This window comes from Sphaerodactylus townsendi, linkage group LG01, assembly GCF_021028975.2.
Source record: "Sphaerodactylus townsendi isolate TG3544 linkage group LG01, MPM_Stown_v2.3, whole genome shotgun sequence".
Lineage (NCBI taxonomy): Eukaryota > Metazoa > Chordata > Lepidosauria > Squamata > Sphaerodactylidae > Sphaerodactylus > Sphaerodactylus townsendi.
The window spans coordinates 87,900,075-87,918,079 of record NC_059425.1 but is presented as its reverse complement, the minus strand read 5'-3'; the positions used below and the strand labels follow the sequence as shown (position 1 = coordinate 87,918,079).

At 44.5% G+C, this 18,005-nt stretch overlaps 1 protein-coding gene across 1 annotated transcript in view; it reads left to right on the top strand.

Moving 5' to 3' along the window:
* Positions 1-7,733: 7,733 nt before the first annotated feature.
* PGBD5 (piggyBac transposable element derived 5) overlaps positions 7,734-18,005 on the top strand; it is an 88,555-nt gene continuing 78,283 nt past the window's right edge. Inside the window, exon 1 of the mRNA XM_048486402.1 lies at positions 7,734-8,400. Coding sequence (XP_048342359.1) covers positions 7,734-8,400 — 667 coding nt within the window. The remainder of the gene's footprint in view (positions 8,401-18,005) is intronic.

Below are 18,005 nucleotides of genomic sequence, written 5' to 3'. Positions count from 1 at the left end.
TATAGCATGATTTTAATTTTGCTTTGCTGCTACAGTTAGACAGATTTGCCAGTGGACACAGCTTTGCCCCAGACCTTTTCCCTCCACTTACAACCAGCCCACCTAGTCTCGCCCCTCCCACTCCTTTGTGATGCTTTGTACACTTCCCCCTCACCCTCCTCCCTGTTGCTGACTACTTTCTGCTTCTTGTCCTGTTGTATCATTTCTATTGCCCATAGCCTCGCTGCTCTTGCATATCTTCAGATCTTTAGATTTTAAAAAAATAAATAACCACATTGGTAGATCAATAAATTATTTGAAATACTAAAAAAGTGAAAATAATAAGACTATCCGATCAGTCCAAACACCCAATTTGCCCCTGCATTTGATCAGCAAACTGGGACATCTCCAGCCTCATAGTTTTATACACAAGCAATCAGTGATTCAAGACTACCTCAGGGAAAAGCCTATCAGTCTTGACCAGGGGTGGAACAAGGGGGAACTGCCCTGGGCATACGTGCACCCTGTGCCCTGTCATTCCCCTATCTGCTCTCCCCCACTCCAGAACAACACCCACATTCCCCCATGCCCTCACCATGCCACGGCAGGGGCGCACACCCACTTCATCACGTGCCCCCCCGTCCCCTTGGCGCTACACCACTGGTCTTGACACTTGGGTTTTCAGCACATTGGGAGATGGATTATTGTAAACCTGGGGAGCTTAGCAGACAGCAGTTCACGTTGTCCTTTTGCAGTTTGGATATTGCCATTACTCCCCCCTCACTTCCTGCCATAAAAGACAATCAGTGTTCAGGCAAAGTGTACACATGCTGCATTCAAGATTTTTCTGTAACAGTTTCCTTTTTTATGTTGCTCTATCAATCTATCGATTGATAAATTGCTACATTGATAAGATTAAAGATAAACATGAAATATTACATTAAAAATTAACACACATACGCATGATAGAGAATCCACGAAACAAGTCTCCCCTGGGATGCAAGCAAAAAGCCAGCTGATGAATAATGCCTGCCCCACTGCAAACAGGGTGGTGGGTAATAATGCCAAACATGCCTTGAAACAAAGACTCCCTGGCCAATTCTCTTTGAAGTCGCAGGAACCTCACCGTGTACAATCTGCCCTAATTGGTGTGGGTGTCCGGGGACAGTTTGAACAAGGTAACTATATGGAAGAAAACACAAACGGATCATAGAGACTCAAATCACAGATCTGCATTTCTGAAAAATCTCTTAACTACTCATAAAGTACTTTCAAATGCCAAAATGGCCAGATCAAGCAACCTGTAGGTGAAAATAAGAGTAAAGTTGTGACAACTTGGCAAATTTCAATGATTTGGAGCAAGCAAAATACTTTAGTCTACTAAACTGTGGCTCTTGGCTAGCACATACAAGATCCATGATTTAAAGCTGCAGTTCTGTACTTACATTGACCACAGTGGGATGTACTTCTTGCTAATAGCGCACAGGTCCAGGATATATGGCTACAAGCATAAGAACACAGATTTGGAAGAAAATCCCATTAAAATCAGGGCAGCTGACATCCAAGCAAACTGCCTATCCCCCAATCTGGCAATTTGTTTTTTGAAGAATGATTTGTGTACCTATTTGGGATCACAAAAGAATCATCATGAGTGGAGCATGTTGTTCTTCAACAAATGTGGATCTGATCATGAAATACATTTAAAAGCTGCATGCATCTGTGTAGAAATCAATGGTTTAGTTACATGGCAGAATGCATGGACATGACAATAACATGACATGACAATAACAAAAGGTACCCAACTAAAATATAAGCCCAAACTTTAAGTGCTTAACAACAAAGGCCCATTCTGCATAAACCAATAAAATGTTTGGAGGCAGGAACATTTCCTCTGTGGAGTTCTGCATAGTTTTTAGCCCAAAATGTTTTATTTCCTGCCTCAAAATGTCTTATTTGTATGCTGTTCCCAAGCTATTCTTTTTAAAAAAATAGTTTTGTGGAAGCTTTTCTTTGGTGAAATGGTTTTCACTTGCTGTGTGGATCTCTTTAAAATGTTTCCCACACCACTCTGCAGTCTCCGGACTTCCTCACTGGCACCATTTGTGAGCTCACGCTGTCAGTCTCATGTTCTGTCATTTTTATTTATTTCAGGGGGTCATGTCTACATAGCTACAGCCCACAGAGAATCACAGCACAAGGCTTTGAAGCCTCATAGCATCAGATCTACAGATGTGTTAAAAAACACAAACAGAATGACCACAAAATGGTGGCCAGGAAGCATTTTTGAGGGGATGAGTGAGATCAAATGGGCGTTTTTGAAAACATTTACAAAACATATTCAGGAGTTTGTTCAGAAAGGGCCTTTGTTTAAATCAACTGTACATAGTTTCTTTCTGAATTATCTGGGACTTGTCTACAATCAAGCATTTAAAGCCAAAACATTAATTATACATGCACATAAGATCATTTACCCTAGAAATGTGTTACTCAGTCTCAGTTCTAATTTTAGCTCAGTGAAGATAGCAGTCATTTTAAATACCTGTAGTTTTCAAGCACACAAAAATTCCAACCTCTGTACTAACTGCATACATATTTTCTGTTTCAAAGGGGACAAAATATACTTATTCCACAATATAAGCACCTATCTAGTCCATATAGCTGACCACACCATCCAGCAGCAGAATATGTGACTGCATTGCTCATAAATGTTGTTGTATACAGTCTACAGTATAGCAGACAGATCTTGAGTAGCTTAGAAATGAACAGAATTACGCAGACATTTGGTGGGGTTATTTAGGCAGAAAGAATGAGTGGATCCTTCAGACATAATTTGAATTTTGGAAAGCCACCACCAGCCTCCTACCTTAATCCACCAGGATGGTTCCATATGAGTACACTAGCTGTGGCTAAGCTACACGTGAATGAAACCTCCTAATATATATTTTAAATGTTTATTGCATTTATTTATTTTATTACGTTTATATCCCACCCCTTCCCAACTGCAGCTGCGTGCGGGGCGGCTTACAATATATAAAAATGACACATATAAAATACAATATTGAGTAGGTTAAAAACACTGAGATATACAGATCCAAATAGCAGAAATTATAATCCTTGGGTTCGACCTACAATCAACATTCCCAATCTTTCATTGATCTGTATCCTGGGAGTAAAAAAGACCACAGGCTGGATGGAAAATAAGGCAAGCAAAAAGGGGATGTGCTAAGCATGAAATATAGTGCGCTAGATGACATTAGTTTTTTTTTCTTTTTTGCTGGTCAGTGGCTGATCTAAGATTGATTGTTGGGAGTCTGGCAAGATGGTATAGGGACAGCTGGTGGTCTCAACCAAAGGCCTGGTGGAACATCTCTGTCTTACAGGCCCTGCGAAACTGTACTATATCCCATAGGGCCCTGGTGTCAGCCGACAGAGAGTTCCTCCAGGCAGGAGCCATGGCAAAAAAGGTCCTGGTTCTGCTGGAGGCCAACCTAATGTCCTTGGGGCCAGGGACCACCCGCAAATTTCTATCAGAGGATTGCACAGTCCTCTGTCAGCAATTTTACTACAAGGGCTCTAAATTTAGCCACAGTAGAGACACTGGGGAAGGCAATGTTTCCCTCCATGCTGTTTTCCTGATCTATATTGATCCTGCATTTTTTTTTCCTCTTGCAAGGCTAACAGAAACTTTGGTGGAGCAATTTAGATCAGAAAAAAAATCCCTCACAGCTTGTTCCAACCATACCATGTCTGCTTCCAAATAAAAATAAAAGCACCGGAAAGGCCAAGCGTAGATCTCCTATGCAATGTCTCCTCTTACAGTTTGATGGTTACCCCTGAGATTCAGAGGTGAGCAAATGTGTCACCACTGAGGAGCAGAAAAAAATTCAGGCAAGAGGGAAAACCAAACCATAGCAGTGAGGACTGCTGGCATAGCACAGTCTGTTTATTGCTTTCTGCTCCAGAAATGAATTGAGCCAATTTTCTTTAGTCGCACTAAAGACATTCCAGCTTTCTGGCAGATTATTAGGCTGGGAACAAACTATGCACCTGCCCTTGATACTGAAGTCATTAATGTTATGAGGGGAAAGGTTTTCCATCAATGAAATGTATTCCTTGGAGAAACAATCTGAATTTTTCACAGTTAAATGACTCATACTTTCCACCCACTAGAAGAACATGAAGTGCTGCTTCAAGGAGCCACCGATGGATTGGTGGTAGGTGGGCAGGTGCTGTCACTCACTGCTGGTACAGGGAAGTCCTAGGAATTCTAACAGGAGTGGTGGAATGTACACCCCCATGTAGCCCTTGCAGTATACTTGACCACCTTTTGCCCTACCACCTCATCATGAAAAACATAACATGCTGGTATGTTATATAATGGTGCCCAGTGTAATTATCAGAGAGAATTGAGAAGGGTTGTTAAAGGACCTGTGAATCAATTCACTATGAACAGCCCATAAATTAATCCATGCCTTGCTGCCTCAACCAAGGACTTATGAGCAAAGTATTTTGCTTTCTCTCTCTCTAGATCTTTTATAAGGACACTTAATATTACTGCTGCTCTTAAAAAAAAAGCACATACAATGGGAAATTTTTCACATGCTGATGACTCAATTAGATTTATTCCTTAAACACTCAGAGGCAATTTCTTTGTCAGAGCTTATTTGCTGTCTTTTACTTTTCCCTGGCTAAAACTAATTTTAAAAACTTAGGCCGTTTCCGCATGGTGCCGGAAACGGCTGGGTCGGCGCATTTCGCGCAGACCCGAAGACGCTGGGACCGTCGGCATGGACGGTCCGGGGAAGAGGTGGGATGCCGGCGCCATGGAGCGCCGGCGCCCGGCTGGCGTGTCCCTATATAGGGCCTCGGCCGGCGTCAATACGAGACCTGGGGACCGCCCCTGGCCCTGGCCCTCGCGCACCTGCTCCAGCGCCGTACAGGCCAGGGGGGCGTGTCCCCAGGAGCCTCGGGCGACGCGCCTCGAGGCCCAGGAAACGAATACCGTAAGATGCCCGGTGGTGGAGGCTGTGCGTGAAACGCTGCCATTCGCTTCGGGCAGGCGGCTTCACGGCGGCGTATTCCCTAAAAGAGCGCTTCCCAGCGCTCTGGGAATACGCCGGCTTCGGGCCTGCCGGGCGGCACGAGGGCGGCGCAGCTGCGCCCCCTGTGCGAATGGCGGCCTGGAGACGGCGTTTTTACCCTCTCCAGGCCGTCATTTTCTGCCCGTGCGGAAACGGCCTCAGCTTTTGAGGGGGTGGTATATATAGTAGAGCAATAAGCCCCATTCTTACTTACTGCATCTCTCTGTGGTGACCACACGGTGATGTTGGAATGATGTGCACCCTGCAATCACAACATCTGGCCAAAAATTTTAGCCATATATTTATTTTGTGTCTCCCTTCCACAGGTTTTAGCATTTCCTGCAATGTTAGAGGCTTGGGACCAGGGTACTTGAGGGACTGCCCTTCTTTTCCAGCCCACCACTTAAGATCCTGCTATCTATGCCACCACCTTCACAGGTGAGGAGGGTGTGACCAGGTCTTTTTCTTTGGTGGTATCCCAACTTTGGAATGCCCTCCCTCCTTGCCTGACACCTGAGCCCATTTAAGCTCACCATTTTTTCCCCCAGAAGCTGTTCCCTATGTGACTTCAGAACATGAGCTCAGTCTGGGGAACAGTAATATTCAGTTTGGCCCTTTCCCATGGAGTTTGGCTGCCCTTAACTGACATTGGAGCAGGAGTAGGTTTTCCCAGTTTCAGTATTCAAACCATTTCTTTTTGAAGTAACAACATTTCTCAACAATAACCTGTTTGATGGTTGCTGCGACTAACCTACTTGTATGTTTACAGATGTGAAAATCAATTTCTTAACTCATCTTGAGTAGATTAATGATGTTTGAATGAAATTTGTTTCCCAGTTATTCAACCTGTCCTGTAAGAGGAATTTCGGGTAAGCTGGCCTCTGGATGTGGTGGGCATCATAATGCAGTTCCCCCTACATAGGCCTGCAGGCTCTGGCTGGATTCGTCCTTTGATTTGGATGGGGATGTACATTCACACCCAGGATGTAGGATTAGCTGTCTCTTGCTATATCTGAGTCATTGCCTGTGTGTTTATTTCTGGGGTAAAACTGGAAGCAAGAAACAGCAGAAGTCTGTGTGATAGATCCCTTGTTTCCCATGGTGTTCATGTTCATTCCATTGGTCACCTTTAATCTCTGGTTGAACAAGGGTGGCAGCTATACAAAATAAACAATACAATTCAGCTCCAGACTTTATTGCACAAACTCCCAGAGGCAGCAATGGAAATTGCTGAAAATAGACAAGTTCAGGACTAGAAATTCTACAATTAAAAAAATGGTTTCAGATTACTTTTTATCTTTACCAATCACATGTGCAAACCACAGTATTTTTTAAAAATAGAATATGTGTTCTTTTCTATAGTAGCTTGTAATGCTAATTCTTTACTTGCAGCTCTGACATGAGAACTGTGAAATATTTTGGAAGGTGAGGCAATACACTGGAACAAGATCCTTTTTGGAATTTGTTAGGCCTTCAAATATTGATATGTGTGGCATACTTTACTGACATGGTCCTGAACCTAAAACCATTGTCAAGACTTCGACTGTAAAAATCACCAAAATGGTTTTTGAGAGGAAGGGATTGGGTGGGCCAAGCCACAAACATTAGACAGCATAGAAACCCCAAATGCTTCTCTGAAACGTAGTGTGCTTGTGGCAAGTGGCAAGTGGCAGCAATGTGTGTACATGAAACACATCTTTATGTTCACCGAGGCCACCCATTTAACGGTAACATCTGGTGCAGAAATATTTAAGAAGGGTTGACTTTTGAATATTTTAGTGTAAATATTTTAGTGTAAAATAAATATTTTAGTGTAAATATTTTAGTGTAAAATATTTTAGAATATTTTAGTGTTACCCTCCTTGCCATAACAGCCTTGACAGCTTCTGGTGTTGGGGATGCAGATCAACCTTTTTGCAGTCTTCCTCAGGAGCAGAAATGTGTGCTCTCCACATGTATTTGTGCCACTTCAATTCAGCCTGCCGTGAAAGTGTCTTGACCATAGCTGAGTGCAGTGTGCCTGGTTGCAGATGCTATTATGGATGAAGAGGCTATGACAGGATGATTATTATTACTGGCTGATTGCCGTACAGCACAGTCTTTGCAGAAAGGCAAGCAGGTTGTCTGTTTTTCTCCCTACTCTGGCTCGGGTCCTCCTAGGTCCTCCTGCTTGTCTACTTTGATATGTGGACCCTGTGCCAAGTCTGTTGACCACCGTGGGTGATTCAGGAGAGCGTCAGCCCCTTTCCGCTTTATCTCACAGGGCGAAGGTGGACACGTTTCTGAACTCCAGGTTTCTAATGGGTGGGTGGGCGTCAGCACCAGCGCCGCTGGACAGCACCACGCGTGCAGAGTCCAGGGGATACAGGCGAGCCTCGCTCCCGCCCGGCTTGGGCTGATGGTGCTCGACTCCAGGTCTGCCGGAGGAAGCCTCAGTCGGCGCCGGATGGGGCTCTGCCGAGCGCCTCCAAGCCTCCGTTTGGAGGGTCACTTGCTCTTTGCGCAGCCTCTGGCACTTCTCAAAAATCAGCCCTGTGAGTTTAAGCGGCGGACCCCCTCCCCCCTCGGGGGTGGGGACTGGGAGGGCTCTGGGAGACTGGAGTGCCCATAAAACCCCTCCTCTCCTTTTAGGACTGCAGCTATAATTGGCTAGATGAGGAGGCACCGGGAGCGATGTTGAGCTGGCTGCTTCCACCCATGGCTCTGCACACACACAGGGGCGGGTTGTGCCGGGGAGAGCGGGAGGCTGGGCTCCGAGGCGGCGGCGGCGGAGGCGGAGGCGGTGGTGGAGGAGGAGAAAGCGGTGGCGCTTCTTCCCCGGCTTGCCTGCCTCCCTCGCTCGCCGAGCCGCTCCTGCTGCTGGGCTGCTGCTTACGGCCGGACGATCCGGCCGAGCGGGGGCTTTTGCTGGCGCCGGCGGCCGCGATGATGGCGGAGGGCGGCGGCGGCGGGCCGCGGCAGAAGGCGCTGTCCCTGCTGGAGGCGGCCCGCTGCCGCTACGAGAGCCTGCAGATCTCGGACGACGTCTTTGGGGAGTCGGGCCAGGACAGCAGCGGGAACCCCTTTTACAGCACCACGGCCGACTCGGCCTCCGAGGAGGAGGACGACGAGCGCCCAGCCGCGGAGGGGGAAGGCGGCCACCGGGGCAGGACTGGAGGGCGGCCGGGCTCCAAAGCGGCGGCGGAGCAGCAGCTGTTGCAAGCGCAGGGCGGCTCGGAGGCGACTTGCTCGAGTCCCGTGGAGCAGCAGCAGAAGGTGACTGAGGAGGAAGAGGAAGACCAGAGGGGCTGGAGTCAGCGCCTGCGAGACACCACCACCCCTTCCTTCAAGGATACAAGCGGTAAATGTGCGGGGGGAAGGGAGGTTGGAGGGGGACGAACCTCGAAGGTTCCAGCTTGGCATGCTCAGATGTATGTTTGGGGTTGGGGGAGAAGAACCTCTTTCGTTAGGGGGTGAGCCCCGGGGGGGGGGGTAGTGATTGGTTTGGAAGCCCTTTTGCTGCTCCCTTCAGCACCGAAGGTTGAGGAGGACTTTGTTGGAAACTCTTGGTTAGAAAACAGGGGGGTGGGGTAGGAAAGATGTTGCGCTGGTCAAGTCAGCTTTCTGGTGTGGCGCTCCCCAGTTTTCAAGGCTGTCCTCCTCTTTATTGCCAAAGCACGTGCAAAGCAGCTGTCTGGGCTCCAGGCTCGACTAGGCTTTGCACTAGGAAGGACTGTTGTCTAGTGGCTTTTCGCGAGGAGGCTAAACTGGGAGCAGGGACACCCTTGTTCCGCAGCTCTCTCCCTTTAAGCATCCCAACTCTCCAACCAGAGCAGAGTCACCTACTAGATGAGCTCGGGGAAAGAAAGCTGATGTAGCAGAAGCCAGAATGCAGACTGCGGTCTGGTCTCTGCTGCTCCAGAAACGGAGAGGAGGGGAACTGCCAAAATATACTTTCCTTCTCATTAATCAGTCATTGATGGTGGGGGAACTGCGGATAATCCACTACCATCCCCCCAAACTGTTTCAACCAGAGGATCAAAAGCGGCCTCCCCCCCTCCTATCCAACTTGTTTGAGCTAGTTTCCAAATGCAGGGCCTTGCCTAACTGTGTTACCTGCTCTGTAGGGCTTGATGAAGGTGCAGAGCATCCTAAAACAAGGTATCTTGGGAGTGTGATGTGGTGTAATAACCCCTAAAATAAAAGAGGTGGTCTTTTAGATAAAGGTCAATTGAAACTATGGTTCAGTCTGATTCTTCCCCCAAGAAACTGCTGTCTGCCAGTGTCTGGTTCATCTGACAAGCCAAACAAACTCAGTGTAAAGAGAGCTCGGCAGGGCAGAGCTGGCTCTCTCTTTCAGGTGTTTGTGAGGGATGCTGGATTCCCAGAACTCATAAGACAACCTAGCTCGGATGTCTGACTGCATCCTGGCCTCATTAAAGGTCTGGCTTGCAGGGCAGACTCCACTTCATCATGTCTTTCATTCATTAGGGAAACAAGCCCCAGGGGTGGGGAAACAGCTGCACAAAAGCAGCAGGGTCTAGATAGCTGTTCGATCACTGCCTCCTTTTGAGAATGCTTGTGTGAAGAGATTCCTGGGCAGAGGCTTCAGTTTTCTTTGATTTCACTTTAATAAAGTACTGGTTGCACACACTACTGGGGACTGGAAAGCTTAGTCATGGACAGCAGGGCTTGCCTGGATTTGACAGCTGGACATCTTTTGCTCAGTGGTCTTCCCTGGGTGCAGGAGACCTCCCGATTGCAAATACTTGTTGCTGCCCTTCTTTGATCATTTCAGGGTGAATTGACAAAAATGACAGGTCGTTGCTCAGTAGCTGCCATATAAAGCAGTGACTTGTATGGGGAAGCAGTGGTGACATGTCTCACAGAGGCAATGGAGCTGTAGCTTTTCTTCCTCACAGACTCAAGCTCGGGAGTCTTGCTGGACAGACAGTTCCCTTGTTCTGCTGAGCAATGAGTATTGAGGGGTATGCATGCATATGTCAATCCAAACTAAGGACACTTGTGAACGACCAGGCACATGATGCACGATGCAGTGTTCTCTGGCCTGCTGCAGCTCTGCACGAACCACAAGTCCTGCTTGTTTTCATCTCGCCCATATCTCACAGCCATAGAATCAGTGACTGGGAAGACATTTGGAAGCCGAGAATGCCAGTGGCCAGTGAGAATGCCAGCTAACAGGTGTGAGCCTTGATTATGTAAAATGTCAGGTTTTATACATGTGTCACAATGGAGATCTCATCTGACCTGGTTGCAGCATTTTGACATGTTCTCAACTCAGTGCCCAGCAGCTGTATTGGATGCATTTAATATAAGGGGTGAAGGGCATTTGCAGTAATAGTCAATAAATGTCTGACTGATGGCTGCCAGTCATTATTATTTTGTACTTATGTATGCAATTGTGGAGCAATTCTAGACTGCAAATCTCTCGTTATTCTCTCTGAATAAAAATGAGATGGTTCTATACAGTAAATACTATGCTTACACAATCCTTGTTGTTCCCAATTATAAGCCAATAGTTATAATGAGTCCTTAAAAATCAATATGGCACATGCTACATCCACACATTGCTATTTCATAGCACTGTTGCCACCCCTGCCTTATCAAGAAGGTTGAGAGCTGGCATCAGGAGAGCCAAGGCACCAAACTACAAAGAGAGAAAGAGCAGTAGTAATTCTTTGATTCACCCAGTGCAAGGTGTGTAAAGGATTGCAGAAAAGCTCAAGGCACAAAAAAGGTATACTGAAGGATGCAGAAAAAATATGGCTTTTAAAAAAATAATTCTTGCCTCTCATGTCTTTCCCACATTGTTGGATAGGTGGTGGCTGTGGGCTGTGTGTGCCCATGTCCTTCGTGTGCTTCATGCTGCATGAGAATGTTGGCAGCTAAGCACAGCTTGCAGCCATGAAGTCTCAGCTTCCAGAATTAGGAATAATGCTGAAGGGAGCAAGGATCTACTCTGCTTGCTTCCCTATAGCCTCTGAGGAAGTGCTCCATGAGATTCATCTTCTCTTTGCTCCATTTCCTTCCTTAATCCTTTTAATCAGTGAATTTATATGGGCAGGGAGAATGCTAACCGTGAAGGATGTATGATGTGAAGCATACTTACTGGGTAGCTTGCCTTGGTTGATATAAACAAGAGGAGTTCCTACACTAACAGTACAACTGTGAAGTATCAATGAGTGAAAAATTCCAGAATATGTGCCTACTGTAGATGGTTTAGTGAGGGACCGTGGATCATTGGTAAAGTATGTGCTTTGCATGCAAAAGGTTCCTGGTTCAGTCCCAGTCATCACTTGCTAAAAGGATCCAGTAGTCCAGGGGTCTGCAACCTGTGGCTCTCCAGATGTTCATGGACTACAATTCCCATCAGCCCCTGCCAGCACGATAAATCGGCCATGCTGACAGGGGCTGATGGGAATTGTAGTCCATGAACATCTGGAAAGCCACAGGTTGCAAACCCCTGCAGTAGTCGGTGATGTGGAAGATCTCTGCCTAAGACTGCCAGTCAGAGTGGATAGTACTAACCTCTATAGACCAGTGGTCTGACTCACTATAAGATTGTTTCATATGTGTCCATTTGGCACAACCTGTACTATGATTTCTGGAGGTTTAACACTCTGCCCCGTGGCACTGAGTGGCAAATTGCAGTATTGCAGTCTAAGCTCTGATCATGACCTGAGCGCGATCCTGACAGAAGTTAGTTTCAGGCAGCCAGCTCAAGGTTGACTCAGCCTTCCATCCTTCCGAGGTTGGTAAAATGAGTACACAGCTTGCTGCAGGTAAAGTCTAGACAACTGGGGAAGACAAGGGCAAACCACCCTGTAAATATAGTCAGCCTAGTAAATGTTTTGATGCAACATCACCCCATGGGTCAGTAATGACCCGATGTTTGCAGAGGGAGCCTTTACCTTTGCCTGACTTTTATCCTTTCGGAATATTATACATTACACACTGACCCTAAACGTATTTCAGCAAGACAGTGCACACAAGCCTGCCATTCAACATACATTCGTAAAATTATTCAACATAATCCTGCAGAATAACCAATGAGCATAAATCATCAAAATCATTAATCAGATCTCAGCATCACTGTGGGTAAAAAAGAAAGTAATATAGCCTACCCTTCCCCCGTGCTGAGGCAGATGAATTAGAGAGGGACTAAAAAGAGAAATCATAATAAGAATAGGGGACCTGGCTACCCTTCCAGCCACCTTCTGATTATAAAAGAGACAAAATGTAAATCTGATGAATGTTTGTGCCTCAGAACAGTCAGTGATGAAGCCATTTTCCTCCTTATAGAAAAGGCAGACCTAGGGCAGGGGAGCTGTAAGGAATTGCAAGAGGGCAACAATGGCGAAATCACACCACTCCAAAATCTCTTTTTTCCTAGTCCTCTAAACTCTCAGGGATCGGCAGGATGATTTCTTTCACCCCTTCTGTTCAGTTGCTTTCATCTGGGGCCTATTTAGTTCTCATTGAGGTTTTTGTAAGGCTTGGGGTTTTTTTTCAGTCTTTCCAAAGACTTTTTTTCTCTCTGTTAACCTGTGGAGGCCCCTGAGCAGAGTGGCAGTGTTGTGCAGCTTCTGTCATCCATGCAAGGGCCAGCCAGGTTATTATTAGATATAGTGATGCTTATCCAAGCAGAGAAATGTTGAAAAAGAAGCCAAACAGAGAGATACTAAACCTCTGAATACCAATGCCAAGGGGAAGTCTTTGGCCTCTATGGTCTGCTTGTTGGTCCTCCAGCGCGTCTGGTTGATCACTGGGTAAAACAAGATGCTGGACTAGATAAGCCACTGGAATAATCCAGCAGAGCTCTTCTTATGTTCTAGATCTGTCCCCAGGAACCCAACTGTGCTCAATAAGTCCCTTGGTCTTCTTGTTTGGTTGTTAGCCTGTAGCTTCTTCCCTGAGCTTACAGATATCTAAACCAAGTTGACTTGGGTTTTCAGAGTGAGCATTAAGGAGCACAACCAATGTTCTCTGTATGCTGTGTGGATGCGCAGCTGCATGGCCACCTTATTGGTGCTGTGCAAATAAAGGACCGCCTGGTAGGGGGAACTCTCCCAGGGGCTCAGTTCAGGTCAGCTTCCAAGAAGTTCTACACAGCACTGGGGGACTATTGAGCACAATATGTCTTCTAACTCTTGTGCTCATTTAAAGCTTGTATCATTCTTGTATCATTCCCAGCCTTAAAAAATGGCAATCCAACCCACCCTGTTTTTAGCTATGCATAATATTTTCTAGCTGGGTAGTTCTCTAATGTGTTTAATTGTGTTTTACCCTTTAGCCTCAGAACAGACATTGAAAAAAGGAGAACATCTCCTATTCTCTCCAGGGATTTCATGCATTATGACCTCACAGATGTATAAGCTCGGCTCATTAGAGTTGTTATATTCAGTGTGGAAGAGCATGACACGTCTTTTGATCCTTCTGCTTATTTAAATACCATGTTTTCTCAACACTAACTGTCAGATTTTTTTCCCTGCTTCATATTTCTAGTCATGTTGATGGCTGGTTTCATAGTGCATTTTGATTACATTTGACTGCAGAGAACGGATGCTTGAAAAAACCTGGAATACAACTGATTTTTCTTAAGAAATTCCGTGCCGATAGACCACACTGAATACATTAAGGAACTTCTATCTATATTATAATCAAGGCTTGGATTTATTTTAGACAGTTCCCTCCTTTGGTTAGCTAGAAGAAAAGTGAATGAAGAAACAATACACTGAGAATAGCAATAAGTCCTTGGCCTTAGAAAGGTCTAACTCAGCTTAGTATCGCACTGTAAATTTCTCTTGCAGCTTTATATTCTTGTTTTATATTCATTATGTTTAAAATGTTTATATTCATTCTATAGTTTTTTAATGAGGGTTAAATAGTATTTTTATAAGAAAGTATGGTGCATTGTTTAGTGTGTACTATTTTTTATATTTTATAAACTTTGGCTAGTTTTTACCACAAAACAGGTGGTTGTTCCTCTATGAATAAGATCTTTTAAGATCTTCCTTCTGGTAGCAACCCCTTCAACTCCAGAAAAACTCACTCAAGTTCATGGACACTCTGGAATAGCACCTCAGGAGGCATAATACATCATCTCTGGGAGGAAAAGTTTGTTTCTTTCCTCTGTACATGACTTCCTGATTATGCATGGGAGTCTGGATCCCACCCCATATGATGTGTGTAAAGTTTATTTGTTTGCTATAGATTGCCTTGGTTAATGGTTTTTTGTGTCCTGAAATGAATTGGACACTTTAAACTGAAAAACTCTCTTTGAACTTGATTTGCCACAGTATTCTTTTGTGGACTGATCTTGTTTTGTGCTCATTTGTGGGAGTTTTTTTCTTGCTAGATCAGAGGAAAAAAATCAGACAAATCTGCGAGGACAAGGCTTTCTGTAACAACCAAAGTTCTTTCCAAATGAGGCACATTAAAAGAAGCATAAACTAGCCATACACATATGAGTTGATAGTGCACACCAAAAAAGAATTTAAAAGACCTTAAAGACAAACCAATTTTGTTCAATGCATCAGAAGCAGGAAAACAATCAGGGAAAGAGTGGGATGATATATATGATGATGTTTTAAAAGTTAATGAAAGATGATACGGAGATGGCAGAGGAGCTGAAAGAATCCTTGCTCTCTATTGCTCATGTATACAGCCACACCACAGATTTTGTAGCCAAATGGACATATGCACCCTTTTTTTCCAATGAGGGCATCTGAAAAACTACCAAACAAAGTCTTGGGTTAACTAATCAATTAAAAAATACTTAAGGCACTCAAATGTGAAATTGTTGATCTTCTAAAAAATAGGCAGTCTGAAGTCAACCTCCTAAAATCAGCCTCCTTATCAAAGAACTGGAAATAGCCAGTATAAGACCATTTTTCCCTAAAGGGGAACTGGGAAATTATAGACCTGGCCATCTAGGTTTTTTCCTAAACTGGTAAAATATTTTTACATGTATAGAATTAATAAACACATAGAAAGTTTTGCTGAAGAAGAATCATTATGGATTCTGCAAATGAGAACGCCGGATTCTCATGCAAAGGAAAGGAAATCTGAGCATTCATAATTGTTGAGAGACTGAGGAGGGCTTTAGGGATTATTATAGAGGTAGCATACCTGACAGGAATTGGGATTCCTCTAAAGTACCCACTCAAAACTAAGTTAGTAGCACTTGCCTATCAGGATAAGGGAGTGAGGACTGAAGCTTCTGCTACCCAATGACATGTTCTGATCCACAAAGGAAATTAAATATGCACACATATCCGAAAACTTGACAAAAGGTTGGGGGAGGGGCTTAGGAACATAGAGCTGGTCAGAATGAGCTGATCAGGCTTTAGAAATCCCAATAATATAGGTCATTTTTCACATGGTTATATTTCAAATATATATTTATATAAGGGCATCAGGATTCTGGTTGTTACGTTTTCCAGGATAAAATGGATATTTACTGCTCACTCTTGACTCCAGATCATTTATGAATAGATCAATATAGACAGTTCCAGTACTTGAGAGATCCAGCTACTAGTGCCATAGCTGTGGAAAATGGAGCTTGGGGGCAAGCACTGAAATTGCACTCCCTGGACTTTGCCGCCTCAGCATAGACTGCACAGCAGAGTCCAGATGCTTGGCAAATGAGGATTCCTCCTCCCAGAATCCAGTGCCCCAGCATGGTCTCCACAGTTCTTCCTCACTGAAAGGAGATGGTTTGGCTGCTGAGGAATCCTCAGGAGCCAAGTCATTTTAGTTAATAACTAGGGTTGCTTAGCTCTTCCCCCTGGACTCTGCTGCCCCAGTGTGGCTTCCACAGCCCTTCCTTAGTGAGGAGGCTCCAGCCTGGAATCCAGCACCCCTGAGGAAGGGTTATGGAGGCCACACTGGGACACTGGCTTCCAGGTTGGGGGGGGGGATTGTTGAACAACCCTAGTTACTAACTCAAAGGAGTCACCTTGGCTCTTGGAGAACCTGGACTTTATACACAGAGGTTTGTAAGAAACATTAATTGCTCACTACTGGGGAATGTACAAATTGGCAATGCACAAAAAGAGAAAGAATCTGTTTGCAATCTCAGAATGTTTAGAGGCTCTCCAATCTCCTTCCTCACTTAATGGATAGGAAGGAGTCAGTTGAATCAAGGTTCCTGTGAAAAGAAGAAGGACTAATGGGGTGTGGAAGCTGGAATGTTTTTCTCTCTTGGCATGCTTGCTGCTGCCATTGATCATCCTAGCAGGAATCCCCATCAGCCTATCAGGTGGTCCCTTATTCTGTGCTGCCACCAGTCAGGTTTTTCTTGACTGGCAGTCCTCTGCTTGTCAAATATAGCACTGCATCATATAAAATTCAGTCCATATAACTGCTGCCAAAAGACTTCTTCTAAGTAATGAGGCTGCACGCTGGGACATAATATCTTTGAACTGGGTAGGTTGACTGATATTGCATCTTCTTGAGATGCCTTTGGAGAAGAATTGGCACAGATCTTCTCAAATCCTCCCTGCTCACAGTCAGCCTTACCCATGATCGCAAAATAATGTTTTCTTGCCAATGCTTGTCAGCCACTCCTCCCATTTTTACTTAAATGCTAAAAAAATGGGCATAACTGAGTCCATTTAATGCTGTACACTTTAATTCTCTTCCACTCCTTTTATATGCATATCAAGCTAGCCAGCATTGAAGTCATTTATCCCTGATTTTATGGATACCCAGGATGAGTACAAATGATATCACTCTTTCTCTGTCTCATGGATATTCATTTGTTTCAGCATCCAGAAGAACTCTGCTTGATTTAAAATCTGTAGGACAACTGAAATTCCAGGGCATTAGTGGTGGTTCTAGTATTGTTATACTGGAAGTGTTGAATATGGGAGGAACTGATGGCTATACTAGTAGCTATATTTTTGTGGATGGTAATTGAATATAAACGATATTAATTTCTTTTTGAGATTATGTTAGTGTGATGCTGCCTGTGGCCAATGGGTTGGTAAACATTGCTTGACATTCAGTGCTCTGATGGCTCTACAAAAACTGAGTTTGCAGTAGGATTTTCCATTGGTCCTAACAGGGCTGAAAGCACTTTGTTTATTTACAGCTTTAGCTAATTGATTGGTGGAGGTCAGATTTAATTGGCGAAAGTGTGAGTTAAGGGCACCCATATGTGAGACTATCTTGGTTTTTTCTCCAGTGTGTTACTGTAACAGGGAATGAAAAAAGAAGTACATTTTATTTTTAGCAATAAATGGTGGCCAGATCATTGCAAGTGTTCTCGTTCTTCCTTTCACATCTCAAACAAAATAGGAAGGTTTGAGCAATGTGGGCAATCCAGTCCGAGTGTAATGGGTGGCTGCTGAACTAGCACTGAGCCATTATAATGTAGTAGCAGTCCTAACCTCATCCTGCTGGAATAGATGAAATAAAGGATGATTCTGTTGATTGGTTAGTCAGCTAAATCCTTCAATTGACAACTTTTGCTTTGACTCATTACTTCAGATAGGTTAATTCCATAATAAAGTAATTCTTGTGATCAATAGTGATTATGTTTATGTAGACTTTTTGACTTTTATGTAGACAAGTATATTGTGCCTGACTTAAATGCAGGTCTGGTGAGGCAGCTTTATGCATGGGCTCAGGGTTTTATTTAAATGGAATTGCAACTTTTTGGAGTACTTCTGCATTCTTAAATATGTGTGATGGCACAATATCTGTGTTAAGTAAACCAAACATGCAGAAATGAGTCAGTACAAAGTCACTTGGGGAAGCTCTTTTGCCTCACCAGTTCCACAGGGAATGCAGACCTCTGTTTTCTGAGAGAGGACTCACTCCTAAACTGGTGTGACCATTCTTTCCTGATAGTTTTAGCAAGGTGCATTTATCCCATGAGTCTCACCTAATCCCCTTTCCATTTAAGATGAAAGTCAGGTTCTCATCACGCAGTCTCCG